At 43.2% G+C, this 19,213-nt stretch overlaps 1 protein-coding gene across 5 annotated transcripts in view; it reads right to left on the bottom strand.

Annotated features, from left to right (window-relative positions):
• Positions 1-19,213, bottom strand: part of LOC121314365 (catenin delta-2-like) — a 300,617-nt gene that overhangs the window by 67,893 nt on the left and 213,511 nt on the right. For all 5 annotated transcript variants that reach the window (XM_041247536.1, XM_041247532.1, XM_041247533.1 and 2 more), the window contains one exon: positions 8,789-8,972. In XM_041247536.1, the coding sequence (XP_041103470.1) occupies positions 8,789-8,972 (184 nt within the window). The remainder of the gene's footprint in view (positions 1-8,788; positions 8,973-19,213) is intronic.

Here is a 19,213-nt window from a genome sequence, read left to right as displayed (position 1 = left end):
CACATACATTTGGGCAATATTGTTTAAGTTAGGTGATTAGAATACTGTGATATGTTTTTAATTATTGCCATAAAGCAACTGTTGATCGCTTGAAATTAACCCTAATTAACTATCAATGGTAAGTTAATGTCTTTAACTAAATCGGGAAGCCTTTTAATATGTATCTGGGTGTTCAGTATTTATATATCCCAGTTTGGTTCATAGGCAGATTAAATCAGTGAGATACATTTTAATGTGAAGCATTTAAATGATGTGGCATGCCAATTATCCATTCACAAAACAAGGTTAGATATATAGTTCACTACAGCACTTACATGCACTATTGGAGGGCTGCGTTATTAGATGCTACTATCAGAAAACAAATAATATAATGCATAGATTCAATGCTTTTAGCACACTCTTATCACATCCAGTTCTCTGTTGAAATGGTGTGCTTCAAATGTGCCTAATTTTAGTAAATTAAGGTACCCCTGGTAAAAAAAAAAAAAAAGGTCTTCAAAGACCATTATACTAAAGGTCAAAGAAGTCAAAACAGTGAGTTACCAGACAGTCATTCAAAAACATTATTAGAGATCTGCCCAGCATTACTAATTAAGATCAACCGCACAAGTAAAGGTGGGGAAATAACATATATGTATAGCTTTCAATATATAGATGGTTCGCAGCCTTTTAATAGTTTACTGCATAACCATGGTAAGAAGGTAGACGACTAAAGCAGAGTGAAGCCATGTTTAAATGACATGAAAGAACAAGTAAGCATTTTAAATCAAACTTGCATAGTATAACAAATAACATGGTTAACAATGATAAAGCACAGTAAATACATGGTACAAGCATGTAAATTAATGTGAAAATAGTATTAATATCCTGTGTGCATTTACTGTGGTAAACTTTCTTTTAAGGGGTCATTTGACATCCCTAGTTGATTCCATGTCCTGATTAAAGATATATCTCTTAACCAGATGAAAGAAAACACATCATAAACATGTTCATTCGGTGTAATTCCCCATCACATCACTGATGAAGAACAAGATGGGCTAAGAAACAGAGTGATTGTCTTAATATTTTAATATCAACTGTGTCATTTGCAGTGTCTTAAGATGAGCCTTGAAGAATCTGTACATATTGTTCAAAGGATCTGGTACTAGAAAACCAGTGCATTGATGCCCTGCATGTAAATACTGTATATGTTGTTGTTATATCACCTCTTTGCAATTTACTACATATAGTACACCACCTTGGTCATTATAATCAGATTTTACTGTATACTAAAAATATTTCAGCCTATCACACTTAACAATGACAACTTTTCCAGCAATGTCCATTTCTTCATTTTATACTCAGATACCCCAGAGGACCTGCACAGAAATACACTGGTAATCAGCTTTGCGGTAAACTATCTCCTGGAAAATGATGCAGGAACTGATTTTCTGTCTTTAAAACGGCAACACAGACCAGTTAAGCGATTTAGCTCCTCCATCAAGGCCAGCGCTTTCAGCCTGTCCAGCGATTACTGCTTGATGAGTTCAGGGCTACCTAAGTACTGTACAGCAGGATCTTCTGACAGAAGATTTGGGCACCAAACTGAAGTTATCTTCCAGCAGACATGCACTCCAGCAAGAAATAGTTCATAGTCAGCAATGGCAACACATCAAGTCAGCCCCTCCATCATCAATGTAATCCAGTTGCCTTCAGCAATCAAAAATGAACTTCAATTTACTATCTGAGGCTTCCTATGGTATCCAGGCATGTTTTCCCACTATCAAGATTTTTGGGCTACAACACTTAAACTGAGGACATCATCCTTACAAAGCAAGGCATGCACCCATCACTGAGTAAAAACTACAAGACACTCACTCAAGTAGACAAAAGATTCGACCAGGGATTCAAACCAGATTTTATTTCGTTCCGGTTCGGCTCCGAACCAAACAGGAATTTTCGGCTCCGGTTCCGGAAGTTCAGAACGGCTGATTCCGTTCTGTTCCCATTCGAATTAAATGAAATACTGTTTAATACCAGTTCAATTTTTTTTCTAGCCAAAGTAAGCTATTGTATTTATGTTCATAGGTCTTCATTTTCCTGAATTAAACAAAAAAGCATGAAATACAGTAAACTAGATAATTCGGCCCTCAAAGGGAAAACAATATGACAAGTTATCCATCTGTATCAATAAGTCCACTTGTTTCCTGTCTATAGAAACAACAATGCCTATATTGCAGCCTTAAAAGGAAATGACAGCAGTCCACTTCTTTTTTTTCTTCTCTCCGTTGCAACTTTCTTTTGCCTGAGTTCCAGTTTACAAATAGTTTCATTTTTAAACAATTAAAAACAGGGACATTTCCCAAGAATCTCAATGGGTTAGCTTCCTTACATTCAACGTAATAACTTAATGCAATGTTTGTCTGAAACTTTGCAGCTAATCGAGATTATGGTTCCCTCAAATACACCACTTGCTTTTTTTCCCGTTCTGTTCCACCTTTTAACTTTGTGGTGTTCTTAAATTAATAAAAGAAAAAAAGAAAAATAAAATTTTCCAGGGCTCTACACATCTGCCATATATTTGAAAGGTAATACCAAAAAACAACATATTTCTTATTGCATAGCTACTCTATTGTAAACAGAAGATATGCAGAAAAAAAAACAATAAACTGTCTTAACTCTTAATATCCAGGAATATAACTACCATAACAAAGCTCTTCATGTGCCACACATACTTTTACAGCTTGTTTTCTGTGTACATAACTTAATAATAAGTTCATAACAGTACCTGTTTATTTTGAGCGAATACAAGACTGATCATGTAACGTGGATTCAGCATGTAACTGACCACAAGGTGGAAGTCTGAACTGAAGGGAAATAGTGCTATATGATTTACTGGCTGCTCCAAAAACCAAGCTAAATGTAACGTTGAATTTCATTAGTAGGATGCGGTGTAATGCTTTGTCCTTGACCACTGAGGTGTAAGACCATGACAGGAGCGTTTTTTCAAATTACTGTATGTTTGAAAACAATGGAAAGAGAACAGGCTGAAATGGAAAGGAAAAAAAAAACGTTATTAACCGACAAACCAAATCTTGAATATTGTATTTCGTTCCAGAACGTAATAAATTAATTTTGTTTCGTTTTTTGTTTCTGTCCATGAAATTTCTGTTTTTTTTTTTTTTTTTTGTTTATCGCTCCGGTTCTGGTTCACTTTCGATTCCTGGTTTCGACTATTGCCTTTGTCAGGGTCATATCGCTTGTCAAAACATTTCTCTGCTGTTTCCCTTCTTATGATGGAGTGCTTAGAGTTGTGGATGATATACTGTGCATGAGTTACGAATGAAGTCTAACAACAGTCAGCACCCACCACCCCCCCACCCCACCCCCCTAACTAATTGCTTAATTTGATATCAAATCTGCAGTCAAAGTATTATCAAACTGCTTGTCCCATATATTTGTGTTTCTAATGTTTTCTCCTGCAGCAGCCTTTGAAGATTACCACTTGGGTTCATAAGGATTCATCACCTCATTGTCATTTTCAACACAGATTTATACCCTCATTTGTTTCATTCAATGAACTTTAAACACTGTATGGACTTTTTTCATTCTATTGCTACATTTTGCTCCTGCAGTAGAACCTTTAACCAATCCATATCTCTTATTTTCTGAATTAACGACACAGAGATACCACAAAGAACAGTATTAAACAAGCAGCTTGATGACTATTCCAGGGAGACTTACATTTGATTTTTTTTTCTATCTATCTACACCACTGGCAGTCACACAGTTGACTGGCTACAGTTGACTGGCTACAGGCCACCCATCTTACACTTCTTCAGTATACAGTGATCTACTACATACATTAGTACTGCATCAATATGTGGGCCTTTCTCAACCTTAAAACAGACAAAACAGTAATGTGTTTTACGCTACTGTTTTTTTTTTTTACACCGTTGTAAGTGCTGAGCAACACTCACAACAGTGTAAAAAGCTGAGTGTAGAAACAATGGATTACCTTTCTTAGCAGATTGCTGACAGAAGGAGGTGACTGTAGATGCTCTCCATGTCCCTCATCTCTGATTGTCGATTCATTTATTTCAATTTTTCTTCTAGGACATTAGATTAAAGAATAGGTGCTTTTGCTCAGTAACAATTCGGCAAGATAAGACTAGTAATTGATTATTCAACAACACTTGGAGTTAGATAGCAGCTTCAACATGCTTATCCTGCTGACAAGTTGTTCACTTCTCCACAACCCTCAACTAAAGTGATGACAACACGATCTATCAAGCATGCAGTTTTCTGTTCCTATCTATCTATGGCTGTCGCAAGTTATGTTTTTAGATTATACCTTTAGAGATATGCAATCGTTTTCAGAATCCTATAATCACCTGTTTTGTCCTATGAGACACTTGTGAACCTTATGTTTGTCTTAATGGCATATTGATGTAAAATCGTTTTAAGTCTGAGCCTCTTTTACTGCATTCCAATCCTAAAGATATACAGTAGGATAGTTGCAGACCACATGTTCGCTTAATGTGGACATCATTGCAACCAAAGCTGTAGTTTAGAATGCTTGGAGGGTTGTAGATTGTTCTTTCCTTTGAGCCTTGGGGTTTAATACAATTTTATTTCTGCTCTCTGAGATGATTTGCAGTGGCCAAGCTCCCTTCTGGGGGTAGTTCATCTTCAGTGTCACTGCCTCACTGACTGAGTGGGTCCTCCTGAGAATGTTCTCATTTACAGGGATGAGTTAAAGGTCTGATGCATGCGATTTAGGACAGAAATATATTTACTTTTCAAAAATATAGAAATGTAGCATACCTGAACTAGTATTGTCACCACTGAAGAATCAGCAACTGGCTACCTAACACATATGTGTATTCCTGATTCTCTTTTGTGTGTCTGTTATCTGAGTTCATGTTTTCTATAAAAGAGCCAGCACAGTTTCTATGTACGATTACAGAAGAGGCAACAACGTGATTCTATGAGTAGAAACCTGAAGGCTTGTTTAGCTATTACTGTTGCCATGTTTTCTTCCCTGGCAAAGCATGTCTGGATTTATAACTCCTTAACAATTTATCTCTGTTCACCTGTATAGCATAATCATTACATCTATCAGTTTGTCAATATTTCTTTTAATCACCTTCCACTGCACAGCCTGCATTTCAAAGCTGGCCTTCTCCTTGGGAGTGACTAGTCTTTGCCCATATACTGCTTCTGCACAATACAAGGGATACTACTAAAATGCTTAGGGACTTTTTTTGTCTAATTTATTTAATATTTTTGCTACCCACCAGCAGGGATGAATTTATATACCCTAATCATTTCATTGGTTAAACATATATACTAAGTAACAGCAACTGTAATGAGGTGGTTCTGCTCTGAATTTCTAGACTGTGTGCAGTATATGTATACTGAATGAGGCATATTCATTCAAGCAAACACATAAGCACAACTTGATTTCAAATACTATTCTGTCTTGTGCACACAAATGAGATTGTGAATATTTACTATATATTAAGAACTGTAGCATGGATCTACCCACAACCATCTGATATATATATATATATATATATATATATATTATATATATATATATATATATATATATATATATATATATATATACTATATATGATATATGCGGAAACCCTAACACTGTAGTTAAAACACTTTCTTTAAAATATACAGTACACCTAAGCTGCAAAATTTGTAAGGTGAGTGTTTACTTCTCTCAGTCATATACAGTAGCCAGGGCCTTCTTGGTAAATTATATTCAAAGCTAGCCCAAATGAAGAGACATATTATTTTTAAAAGACAATGGTTTATTGCCAAGCCCAGAAAATAGCCACAGCACCCCCACAGAGGATGCATGCTGCTTGACAAGCTTCCCAGCAGAGAATACAAATGGAGATGTGGGCTAAGATCCAGACCAACCTGGAAGATGTGCCAGGAGCAATTGCTTTGTTCCAGTCCTTATGTTCAAGTTCCATCTGGGGCTGTTCTTGCATTGCAACCAACAATGTTTCACCTGTCACAGATGGCTTGTATTGGTGACGTCAGACCCGAAAGAAACACACAGTTGTTCTCCCTCTGGCGGTGGAGGCAGACAGATCCTGCTGCTCTCCCTCTGGCTGTGGAGGCAGAGACAGATCCTGCTGCTCTCCCTCTGGCTGTGGAGGCAGAGACAGATCCTGCTGCTCTCCCCTTCCAGGCCTTGAACACTTGTGCTCCCCCCTTCCAGGCATTGGACACTCGTGCTGCCCCCTTCCAGGCACTGGATGCTTGTGCTCCCCCCGTTCTGGGCACTAGACACTTGTGCTCCCCCCTTCTGGGTGCTGGACGCTTGGGCTTCCCCATTCCAGCCACTGGACACTCGTGCTCCCCTCTTCCGGGCGTTGAAGACAGTGGGGCTTCTCCCTCCTGCACTGGAGACCCTGCTGTTCTCTTTATTGCTGCCTCCAGGTAGCAGAGGACCAACTCCACACCTTCCTCCAAGGTGTTTGGGGTGTGTTCCATCTCATAGGCCTCCCATAGCTCCCTGTCCATCAGCCACAGGACTGGGCCTCCAATCCTCTTGAAAAAAAGGAAAGTAACTTCACCCGCAGCATCCCGGTCTGTTGCTTGGAGGATCTGTTGTCCCGGTTCTGACACCATATGTCAAAGACGGCTTGTAGTGGTGATGTCAGACCCGGAAGAAACACACAGTACTGCGAGGTGAAATGGTGAAGGCGCTTCGTTGTGTCGGTTTATTGCAAATAAAATAAAAAGGTTTGACACAAAACAATGCTCACAGAGCAAAATAAAAGGTTGAAAAAGAAAACTGACACTAAACAAACGGACGAATTTGTGCATTCCCCATGCTCACATATTATTACATAGTTTATCTGCACATGAAGTGATCCCCATGCCTAAATATAACTAGATATTATTTAAATCACTCGTGCTTCACAGACCGATTTATATCCCATGCACCAATATCTACACACCAACATTAACATACCACACGCAACATATAACACAAAAATACGCACAGGGGCAGGACACTTTGCAACACACTCTTTTGAGGTTTATCAGTTGTGGACATATTACTGGACAACAGACATGTAAATTATTACGTTCTCACAATACAACTGAAACACTGAACAGATTTTTTTTTTTTTTTTTAAAGAAATACGCACCTATTATAAGTGGAAAAAAGGCATACAACCTATTTCCCAGTATGATTTCCGATACATTGTTACAATTTTGTTAATAATCTGAAATGGCACCTGTGTGTGAGCAGATTTATTGAATATCATTATCTAATAGACTATATTCACAGTGTTATAACCTAATGATGCAACATGAATGGAGGCAGCAATTTAAGACTGTTAAACTATGCAGTTTATAGTTAATAGGAAAATTATAGTTCACTATGTTTCTTCTTCTTCTTCTTCTTCTTCTTCTTCTTCTTCTTCTTCTTCTTCTTCTTCTTCTTCTTCTTCTTCTTCTTCTTATTATTATTACTACTACTACTACTAACTACTAATGGTTACTAAAAGTATGTACTGGGGTTAAGCTGACAGGCTGCATCAGCAAAATCAAACTAACAGTGGTATGGATCTGCAGCAACAAGGCAATGATAGCTTTGTGCAGATAATTGCCACGCAACATTGCTTGAGTACACTTACAGCACATCAACACCATTATCAGAAAGGAAATGCTGTAATTTATCTCCTGCTGTCATTTAACTCAGGACAAACAACTATCTTATAACACATTTCAGCAACAGCAGTCTAATGGTCTAATTTTACATTACCATTATTTTATTTTAGCCTGTGATGATCATTACAATTTGTAACTAACAGTTAGGTTTGCCTGTATTCTATGAAATATTAACCCATTTGGACATCTTGTTCCAGTGATGTTATTCAAGTTAAAAGCCAATTCTATAATGCAGGGACTGTGACTAACAGCACCAGTTGCTTGAAATGAGCCATGAAAGCAAAGCATTCACATTATGAAACCTGCTCCAAAGGTTCTTTGGAAAGTCAGTCTTCACAGTGTTAGACAGATGGTTCCTATACTAGGAAAGCTGAGAGGCAGACCTAATATATTGCTTAAGCGTGTCATGTTCTGTTGTTTGAGCGTGTATTGTGAAGTGGAAATGGTTCCGTACCAGTAAGCTGACCTCACGTCAGTTTAAGTTTGTTCAAATAGTCAGGAGGTTACTGCCTATGGTGTTTTCAGTCAAACATACAAGGAGTGCATTGCCACACTGATTATAATTGGAGTTTTTTCTGTTGTTGTGATGGTTCAGGTTCTCCTATTATCACCTTGACTGAACATATGGGTTGCATAGCAGAGTGGCTGAATGGATGGGGTCATGTAAGTGAGAGTGGGTTAGAATAGGTAGGCATTCATAATGGTGTTGACACTTGGTGCTCTGAGAGCCACCTTTTGGACTGATGATGATGCCCAAAAGGGCAAGTGCAGTGGCTCAACTACAAGAAATATAAAGCAGGTAACTGGCAGACATCTGAACCCTACATACCCAATCTTTATAAACATGTTAACATAACAATGTACCGTATGATAGGCCATATTGAATAAAATGACAGAAGTTGAGGCACTTGGAACCAGGACATTTTCTCTTGGATGCTTTGATTCAGATATTGGATAAAAAAATAAATAAACAAACAAGAACTTAATTTGATTAAAAACATAATCAGCAATGTCTGGATTAGATGGGTCACATGACCCTGTGCAGACCATTGCTGTCACAAAGTGTTGTAACTAGAAGTAAAGTTTTGAGACTGACCTCAGGCACCCTGTGGCGTTGCGCAGCACCTGTGATGAATGGAGCTGCAGTTTGCGATCCTCCTGGTGTGGAGCGGTGCCCCAGCCAGAGTGGGGGATTATCACAGCGTTTGTCAGCACAGCAAGGGCATCCTGGATGATTGGCATCTTCAGGGCATCACATGAGGATAAGTTCCAGAGTACTCCTGCAATTACATACATGAAATGTCAGTCAGCTGGGGAGAAAACAAGACCATGGATCTGCATAAATTATAAGACACAAAACCAAGTTATTAAGCTTACAAAAGGAAAATTAAAAGCATCCACTGCGCATGAATGAACATATTAGCAGTTTTGTTGATCACAGGAATTGAGCACTGCCAATGAAGACTACACAGTGCAAAGGCTTTTGATATTATCTCTTTTTAAAGATTAATTTTTTTGCTGTGAGCAACTTTGTTTTCATTACCTCAGGTATTAACAAGTATTCAAGATGAAAGCCATGTCAACTGTAATTATTCACATCTTTCAATATTCTCAGTCTCACTTTGCACTGTTGCTGTGAAAAAAATTATTTAAGGCAAGGTGGAGTCGTATGCCCCAGTGAAAATGTTTATGTTTTTAATGTTACCGTACTAACCAAACGATGACTGAGGCCTTAGCTATCTGCTTATGGTCACAATGTAAACTGTAATATAAACATAACACCAGATTTGCTTAACGTAATCTTTCTGCGCCTATAATATCATTAAGCTCTAACAGCAGCTAAAGAATGCACATACACAAGAACAGCTACACAATTAGCATGTTTCTGTTATAATGTGTGGTTTCTGTACATACAGTAAATACATGTTAATATGTTCCTTAAAATATATGTTTCAATGTATGCATTATGTTTTTGGTTATATAAAGTATCTTCTGTGTATACTTAAAATGTATTTCTTTTTTCAGTCAGGTCATGCTGTTTAATATCTTTCAATGATATTACATATTGTGTATCACCATTTCAAAGTGTTATGGAACACTGTAGTGTTTAGAACAAACTTATTACTTACCACTTATGTCTCTTGCACTGTGATGTGTTGGGTGTTGTTATATTTACCAACAATATTTATCTGACATTTAGCAGGAAGAGCATCAGCAATGGTAAGTTATACTTTTTTTCTAATTACTACCAAGTGTTTCATATTGCTTTAACCTTAATAGCCTAGAACAATGGTTCTCAACCACTCCCAAAATTAAATTACGCAGTTCTTGCAAAAACCCATTTCTACAGAATCACATGTTGTGCTACTACAATATTACTAATCAACACAATAAACAGCTTTAACCACATTATATATAGCGGTAATAAGATATCTAAGTAGTCTGCATTTTTCCCCTTTATGTTTTCTTTTGTTACAAGCGTGTTTATAAATAAATATTACAGCTCCCTTTGATGCAGTACTAAGAATCGCCTTGAAAGCTGCCATTAACTGAGACAGCTTTCTAATGTAAAATAAATACTAACTGAATAACTGTTATAACTGAATAACCAGCTGGTGGGGACAGCTTAGGTCGGCAAGGTGTCCTCAGCTCGCCTGCGGGTTTGCCTGTAAGCTGCCCAGAGCTGCATTATCCTGCAACATTGTAGCTCTGAGGTAGCTGCATGGCGGGCCTGCAGAGTGAAAAAAGCGGTCAGCTGACGGCACAGGTTTCAGAGGCATGTGTTCGTCTTCGCCACTCCCGAGTCGCGGGGGTGGGAGCAGTGAGCTGAGCTTAAAATAATGCAATTGGCCATTTCAAATTGGAAGAAAAATGGGGTAAAAAAAACCCACAAGCGTGAGGGCGCTGTATAACAGGAACAGTCTGCCTCGTACTGGATGGTCTCGCAGTTAATTCCAGGGTCAGTCGGGAGCCATACATCCAAGAAGGGGGCAGAGTCATAATGCCCGAAGTCATCACCCTAATGTGGCATGAGATATGTCAGTCATATTGGAAGAGAAGTGATTGAACTAGCTATCACAGGGGGCGTGACTAAGGGTATAACAGGGGGTGTGAAGATGCAATATGTTCCTTTTGATGTGGTTACTGAAAGGATCCATTAAGGAAACAGCAGTAATTAATTATCGTGAGTGTTTCGTGTTTTGTTTGCTAGTTGTGCTGTTTGTCATTTGTCTTTTGTTAGGCGTCTAAGCACTCGCCAGGAGCTGTCGCTACAAGCCCGCACTAAACCTGGACTACACTACACCACTGTTTCACAAACTATTTGTCTTTCACCTCACCTGCACAGCAGCACTAGAGACGTGACCGTGTCTGTATTCTGTGTTAATTATTAGTGTCTTATTGTTTCAGGCCTGAAACCCTTGTTTTTCACAGAGCGATAAAAAAAAATAAAAAAAAGAAATCTACTAGCATTCACGTAAACGCACATCTTTCTAATCTGTGGTGATTCTAATGCTTGTTTTCACTGCTCAGGAAAAAAAAAAAAAAAAAAACGTCCCAGCCTTTTCTCTACGCATAAAAGTAGCGCATTGTGTTGAATTTTCCTAACTCGTTTGGAATGACTACATTAAAATAAAAAAATAAAAAACATTAAAACCAGAGTTTTAGTATTTTTCATTTTCAACAATATAAAATGTGCTACGGTGTTGCCAAGGAAAGGAATATCCCTATTTCCATATTATATATTTTTAGAGAAGTTAGTTGCATATAGTAACAGAAGTTAATGTGAAACAAAAAGAGGCTACATTTGTAGCTTGACTTGTGAACTATACTGTAGTGTGAATGATCAATTTCAGCTCCAACAATTACATGGGTTTATTCAGCCAGGTTTAATATCTCACAAGACTATATGCCAAAAGGAAATTCTCTTAACACTACTTCTGGAAACACTCTCCAATAATTCAGTTTTTCAAACTGCTTCCCACCCACCTTGTCTTTGTATTCCGGTGTGTTTTTTACTTGTGCATCGACCAAAGTTGGTGACTCAGTGACTCCAATAAGTTGCATTAGAAATGTTGCGAGGACCAGCATTGGTATTTACATTTACTGGATCCGAGGACGACACAGAGGTAGTTCACGGTGGTAACGGCAGTCCATACATTTGTCCATATTAATATTCTTTTACAATTAATCTTGCTTTTCTCGCAGGCAAATAGATGCTTGTAGCTTCACGTTTGCTTCAGGTGTTCTACATATTTCTTTCAAAATATCAGATTATGTAATACACCCACAATTTTATTTTCCTCATTTTTTTCTCAGCTGAAAGCAGCATGTGTTTGAAATGTCAACTTTAGGATTGGAGAATGGAAAGCATTGGTGTTGTTAAGAATTTGGTATTATGATGCTGTAATGCATTTATTGTCCAGCATGTAGGCTGGATTATTGAGTTTATTGCCCAGAAACTCACTTTACTGCCTTTGCCTATGTGGAGTATTGAGGAATATTGTAGTGTCTTTAGACCCGAACCCTTGGTTTTTTGCTTTTTTATTGGTATACCCCCTGCCTGACTTCCCCAAAGATGCCACAAAAAAAAAAAGCTTTACAGCACCTGAAAATGTTGACAAGTACTTCAGCACAAAACAAAAGGCATAGAAAAGGACTAAAGATGATAAGGGTACACATTGAGAAAGCAAGATAAATACTATTGATTGATAAATGCAGTGCTATCAAGGGGAAAAGGGTACTCTGATTTCTCTATCAATACCCCGAGTAAGGCTATTTACTCAGCTTAGAAAACTTTTTAAAGTGTATAAGGAATATATTCCAAATATGGATTTCCTTTTCATTTTGGTAAATTGCCTTGCCTTGCACTATTGTAATTCAGTGCTGTGCTAGGCTTAGCAATACAGTTATAAAACAGCCATTTTATTGGGGATTTTCTGTAACATGCAGTAGCTGTAAATCAATTATCACACAGTTAGTATTGCCTTTTGTTTTAAATTTTATAAGAAGTTTGTGGAAGGCACTAGAGACTATAGTTCTCATTCTGCCATTTCTGTTTGTGCAACAAAAGCCTGGAACAAGAATAATCCATTGCTGCCCAATCTGATATACCTTAACTTGATTTTCAGTAGCTGTGGTACACTATAGTCGCAAAACCTTATATTTCACAATATGCAGATTACAACACAACATTAGGTTTTACAGCAACAGCAGCCATTTTGGCAACAGTAAAAACAAAACAAAATAAACATGGTCACCACCCAGTCAGGCATTTTTAATTTAAACTTAAGTCAACACATATTCATGAACAGCCAAGGGTAACCACTCACTAAAATTTTAGGGAACTCCATTTAGCTATAAATAAATAAGTCACGGTCTTCCCCATGGGTAATTGTGATACCCATCAAGATTGAATCACACTGTTCCTTGGGCTGTGCTCCAGGAAACATTTTATTTTACTGGTTGTGGTTTCCGTTTCTGTCTTTTGCTCCTATGTTTGTCTGTTTTCTGAAGAAAAAACGAGAAGAGCACATGCAACAAGGAGGAAAATGACTGAATCACACTGAATGTAGACCACTGTAGATATGATTTATTTGTAGGCCATGTTCCTAGATTCTCAAATACTTTAGTGGAAATCAAAATAAAGTTAGCAAAAGGGGTTAAGCGGAAACAAATTAATATTAAGAACATAAGAACATAAGAAAGTTTACAAACGAGAGGAGGCCTTTCGGCCTATCTTGCTCGTTTGGTTGTTAGTAGCTTATTGATCCCAAAATCTCATCAAGCAGCTTCTTGAAGGATTCCAGGGTGTCAGCTTCAACAACATTACTGGGGAGTTGATTCCTGACCCTCACAATTCTCTGTGTAAAAAAGTGCCTCCTATTTTCTGTTCTGAATGCCCCTTTGTCTAATCTCCATTTGTGACCCCTGGTTCTTGTTTCTTTTTTCAGGCTGAAAAAGTCCCTTGGGTCGACACTGTCAATACCTTTTAGAATTTTGAATGCTTGAATTAGGTCGCCATGTAGTCTTCTTTGTTCAAGACTGAACAGATTCAATTCTTTTAGCCTGTCTGCATATGACATGCCTTTTAAGCCCGGGATAATTCTGGTCGCTCTTCTTTGCACTCTTTCTAGAGCAGCAATATCTTTTTTATAGCGAGGTGACCAGAACTGCACACAATATTCAAGATGAGGTCTTACTAGTGCATTGTACAGTTTTAACATTACTTCCCTTGATTTAAATTCAACACTTTTCACAATGTATCCGAGCATCTTGTTAGCCTTTTTTATAGCTTCCCCACATTGTCTAGATGAAGACATTTCTGAGTCAACAAAAACTCCCAGGTCTTTTTCATAGATTCCTTCTCCAATTTCAGTATCTCCCATATGATATTTATAATGTACATTTTTATTTCCTGCGTGCAGTACCTTACACTTTTCTCTATTAAATGTCATTTGCCATGTGTCTGCCCAGTTCTGAATCTTGTCTAGATCATTTTGAATGACCTTTGCTGCTGCAACAGTGTTTGCCACTCCCCCTACTTTTGTGTCGTCTGGAGCAGGTCACCCATGAGTGGAGCTCCTGCTTATCCTTTTACAAAAGATTAAAAAACAGTTGTTTAAAGTTTTATTTTGGAAAATTTTTGTTTCTATTCATTTATCTAAAGTAGTGGTGCACCTTTTGGTTGAAGAATTTTAATTTTTGAACGGTTCTTTTCTTTAAAATAAGTCTTTGTTTGTTTTGGTTTGTTTGTCTCCCTGCACTTGCATTGTAAGTGCAGGGGGGCGGCCATTTTGGATTTTTCCTTTTGGTTGATTTTTTTTTTTTTTTCCTTCTTTGAATTTTAACTTTGGTTTCTCACTTTTATTTTAGGTGCTTTTTGATTTTATAATTAAGAGCACATTATCTAGTTTATTTTAAAATTATTTTTGCCTTGAAAAACTGTTTTTGATTTTGTTTTAAAAATCGTTTTGTTTTAAAAATCCCCTGCTCTTGCCTTGGGCAGAGTAGGGGAAGGGCAGGCACTTTTGTCTGCCCTGTTTCTTATTTTTATTATATTTTTTAGTTGAAGGTTTTTATTTTTAAAAAAAGAAAACCTTTAACTGGATTTATTTATTTTGATTATTTATATTGTTTTCATTTTATCTCGTTTTATTTTCTTGGGTGGGGAATAAAACAGGATAAGTTAAAAAAAAAAAAAAAAAAAAAAAAAAAAAAATCCTTTTTTTTTTTTTTTTTTTTTTTTTTTTTTTTTTTTTTTTTCATTTTTGTTTGTGCCCCTGTGCTATTGGAGCGCAGGGGTGCATGTGTGTGTTTGTTTTTTTTATTTAAAAAAAAAAAAAAAAAAAAAAAAAAAAAAAAAAAATCATTTTTTTGAAAAAAAAAAAAAAAAAAAAAAAAAAAACTTTAGTCCTTTTTTCCTATTTTGTTTTGCGCACCCCTGCACTATTGGAGTGCAGGGGTGAGTCTGTCTGTTTTGTTTTGTTTTTGTTTAAATAAATAAATAAAAATAAAAAATTTAAAAAAATGAGCGGGCAAGCTCAGGAAGCCCCGATAAAGTGGGCAAAGGTGGCTGCAGCGGAAGGTGCAGCACCTTTTAAAAACATCACCAGGAGGCACGGAGTCCGGTGCCTCCTGAAGGACTCCCTCTCGATTGAGGGCTTTGTCAAGGCCATGGCCAAGGTGGTGGGGCCATCGGCGATCGTGGCGGCCTCTAAAATGTACGGGAAAGCCGTATTTTTCTTAAAATCGGAGGCCGCCGCGAACACGGCAATCGAGAGGGGTCTCGCGGTGGCGGGGATTTTTATCCCCGTCGAACCGCTCGCGGGCCTGGGCACTAGGGTCGTCCTTTCAAACGTGCCACCTTTCTTGAAGGACGACCTGCTCAGGCCCCATTTGCAAGCCTTGGGGGAGATAAAAACATCTATCCACCCCCTCCCCCTAGGCTGCAAAGACCAGCACCTCCGCCACATATTATCTTTCCGCCGCCAGGTGACCATTCAACTGGCGGGTCAGGACGTGGCGGAGGGCAGCTTCGTGGTCCCCTTCGAGGGGACCAATTATGTCATCTTTTATTCATCGGAGGAGGTGCGGTGCTACCACTGCAAGGAGCTGGGGCACCAGAAGAAGAGGTGCCCCAAGCTCCAGCAGGGCGCAAAGCCACCCGCGCCCGCACCGCGCCCCTCCGAGTCCACCTCGCCCCCGGGGCCCTCAAAGAGGCCCGCGGAGGGGGGCAAGACAACACCTGCCCCCCTCCCGGTAACATCAAAGGGGGGGAAGGGGGAGGAGGCCCCCGAGGCGGCCGGACCCTCCGCGCCTACCGTAAGCGCGCCGGGGGAGAAAGCCGCCGGCCGCAGCAAAAAGAAGGCGGCGGCGGCCGGGTCCGCCGGGGAGGCCAAGCGGGGGGAGACGAAACCCGCCGCCTCGTCGTCTGGCGGCGGGTCAGGGGGCGCTCCTGAAAAGGAGACTCCCTCGCCGGAACCCCCTGCGAGGCAGGGCGGCAAAGCCGCCCGTAAAATAAAACATCTCCTTCCCGAGCGGGTGGAAAGAAACGCCACCGAAGGCGAGCTCCCCGCTGCCGCGACGGGGCGGGGGACCTTCTCTGGCAGCATAAGGGGGAAGAGGAAAGCACAAGCCCTCTTCCCCACCTGTGCACATAAGTGCACTAAAACCGGTCTCTTGGCGAGGGTCCCCGGGGGGACGAAAGAAAGCCCCCCGAAACCCAAACGCCCGCCTCGGCGTCCCCCCTCCACCGGCAACGGGGGCCTCGGCCCTCGTCATGCCAAAGAGGGGGAGAAACATCGACCTGCCGAGGCGGTCCGGGGCTCCGCCGAAGAAGCGGAGCCCATGGAGGAAGCCACCGCCGAGAGACCGGAAGAAGCCCTCGAGGCGGTTCCCCTCCCCGCGCCGCAAGAGACCGCGGACGTCGGCCCCGACTCCATCGTCGAGGGGCCGGCCGCGGCGGGGAGCGCCGAGGGGGCGAAGGAGGGTTCTCCCGCGGAGCGGCTGCCTCGGGCGCCGTCCTCCTCTGACCGCGACACGGGCCCAGAACCCGGTGTTGCCGAAGAGGAGGCGGCCGAACCAACCCCCGAGGCAGAAGTGGGCTCCGCGGAAATGCGGGAGACCCCAGCCGAGGAGCCGGAGGGGGGTGAAGAACCACCCCTCCCGGAGAAAGATCCGCCCCGGGTCCCTCTCTCTGGCGTGGAGGCGGTCTCGGCCCCCGTGGCCGAGCCGGCTCCCAAGGAGCCCATCCTGGAGACCCCCGCCGAGGGGCCGGAGGGGGGGGAGGAAACGCCCCTCCCAGAGAAAGACCCGCCTCCTCCTGCCGACTCCAGCGAGGAGATGGACTCTGGCCCCGAGGCGGAAACGTGCTCCGGGGAGCACGCGAAAGAGACCCCCGCCGAGGGGCCGGAGGGGGGAAAAGAGCCTCCCCTCTCAAAGAAAAAACCAAAACTGCCTCGGGCGTCCCTCTCTTGCGGGGACGAGAGCTCCGGCTCTCGCGCCGCCGCGGAGGGGGGCGTTGAAACACCCGCCGAGGCAGAGGCGGGCTCCGAGGAGCCCGCGCTCGTGTCGGCTGCCGGAGCGCGGAAAGGAGGGGAAGAACCGGAGAGGGCAGAAGACGCCGCCCTTGAGGTAGATCCCCTCCCGGAAGCGCAAAGGAGCCGCGAGATCGGTCCCCGACCCACCGCCGAGGGGCCGGTCTCCGTCGCGGTCACCGAGGGGGCGCAGGAGGAGCCCCTGAAAGAGCCGGTGGCCGCGGCCGAGGGCGGGGAAGAACCCGAGAGGGTAGATCCCCTCCCTCCGAGGGTCGGGGACGGGCCTGAGACCGTGCCTCGGCCCCCGAAAGAGGGACCCAAGCCGTCGGGTTTGGCGGCGTGCGTCGAGCGCCCGTCTGCGCCCCCTAAATCCAGGGTGCAGACGACGCCCGCGAGGGTCCCTCCGCCGATGTCTCCCGCGCCGTCCTCCGGGGGTGGGACGCCGGGAGACTCGGTGAAAATCAAAATAAGACGCAACGCGCTCACTCACCAACGTGAGTGCGTTGTGCTTCTTCACCGTGAGGGGGGCGGTGGAGAACCGGAGGAGAGGGAGGAGGAGTCGGAGGCTCCGTCCGCCTCTTCTCCGAACATCCCTGCGGCGGAGATCCTGGACTTCTTGGAGGCCACCACCCACCGCAGGGATAAGGTTCAGCTGGCCCTGGACAAATGGGGGGATTTCGAGAGAGTCCTAAACTCTGTGAGATCCTTCCTCAGGGCCGGCCACGCCAGCAAGACTTCGGGCACGTGCGTGCACATTCGTGCCCGAAAGCTGCACGACCAGCTGGTGAACTTCGGGAGATCTCAGGGTCTCCCGTGAGTGTCGCCAGCCGCTCCTGACAGAGGACCATGTATGCCATCAGTACCGTCAATGTTAACGGGTGCAAGGACCATTTCCGCAGGGCCCAGGTAATCTCCTACCTGAAAAAGGGAGGTTACTCTGTGTGCTTCCTGCAGGAAACCCACTTGACACCGCAGGCCGAGGCCAACTGGCTGCTAGAGTGGGGGGGGAGAGTGTCGTTTAGCCACCTCACCGAGTCATCTTGTGGGGTGGCGACGCTCTTCTCCGGGTCCTTCGTTCCGACGGTACTCGATGTGGTCAACGTCGTGCCGGGCCGTCTCTTACACCACCGGATCCGGGACGGGGACGCTACCGTTCACCTCTTGAACGTGTACGCTCCGTCCATGGGTCCGGCGAGGGTTCACTTCTTCCGCCAGATGTCCGCCCACCTGAACACCATCGGCGCCGACGAGCTCGTGGTCCTCGGGGGGGACTTCAACTGCACCCTCGAGGCCGCGGACCGGGTGGGGCGGGAACCCTACCCGCTCTCGTCGGCGGCCCTGAGAGAGCTGATCGCTCGGCTCTCTCTGGTGGACATCTGGCGGTGGCAACACCCGGACGCCTCGGCCTTCACCTACACCCGGGTGAGGGAGGGGCGGGTGTCCCAGTCCCGGATCGACAGGTTCTACGTCTCGCGGAACCACGCTCACTGCGTTCGCTCCTCCGACATCAGGCCGGCGCCGTTCACGGACCACAACCTGGTGGTCGTGACGGTGGCCGTGGCGCCAGCTAGGCACGCCGCTGCCTACTGGCACTTCAACAACAGCCTGTTGGAGGACGAGCGCTTTGAGCGGTCTTTCCGGGACTTTTGGACGGTCTGGCACGGCAGGCGATCTCGCTTCCCCACGTGGCGTCAGTGGTGGGACGTGGGGAAAGCGCAGATCAAGATCCTCTGTCAGGAGTACACGAGGGGCGCGAGCAGGCGGAGGGACTCGCGGATCGAGCGGCTGGAAAGGGAGCTGCTCGGTCTGGAGAGCCGCCTGGCTCGCGGGGACCAACTCGAGCAGAGCGCGTACGAGGAGAAGAAGAGCACCCTGCGGGACCTGCGGCTCCAGCGGTCCCGGGGGGCGTTTGTGCGCTCGCGGGTCCAGTTCCTTCGGGAGATGGACCGCAGCACACACTTCTTCTACGCGTTGGAGAAAAAGAA

The sequence above is a fragment of the Polyodon spathula genome, chromosome 4, assembly GCF_017654505.1.
Source record: "Polyodon spathula isolate WHYD16114869_AA chromosome 4, ASM1765450v1, whole genome shotgun sequence".
Classification (NCBI taxonomy): domain Eukaryota; kingdom Metazoa; phylum Chordata; class Actinopteri; order Acipenseriformes; family Polyodontidae; genus Polyodon; species Polyodon spathula.
Note: the sequence above shows the minus strand (reverse complement) of the source record. Positions and strands in the feature narration are given on the sequence as shown.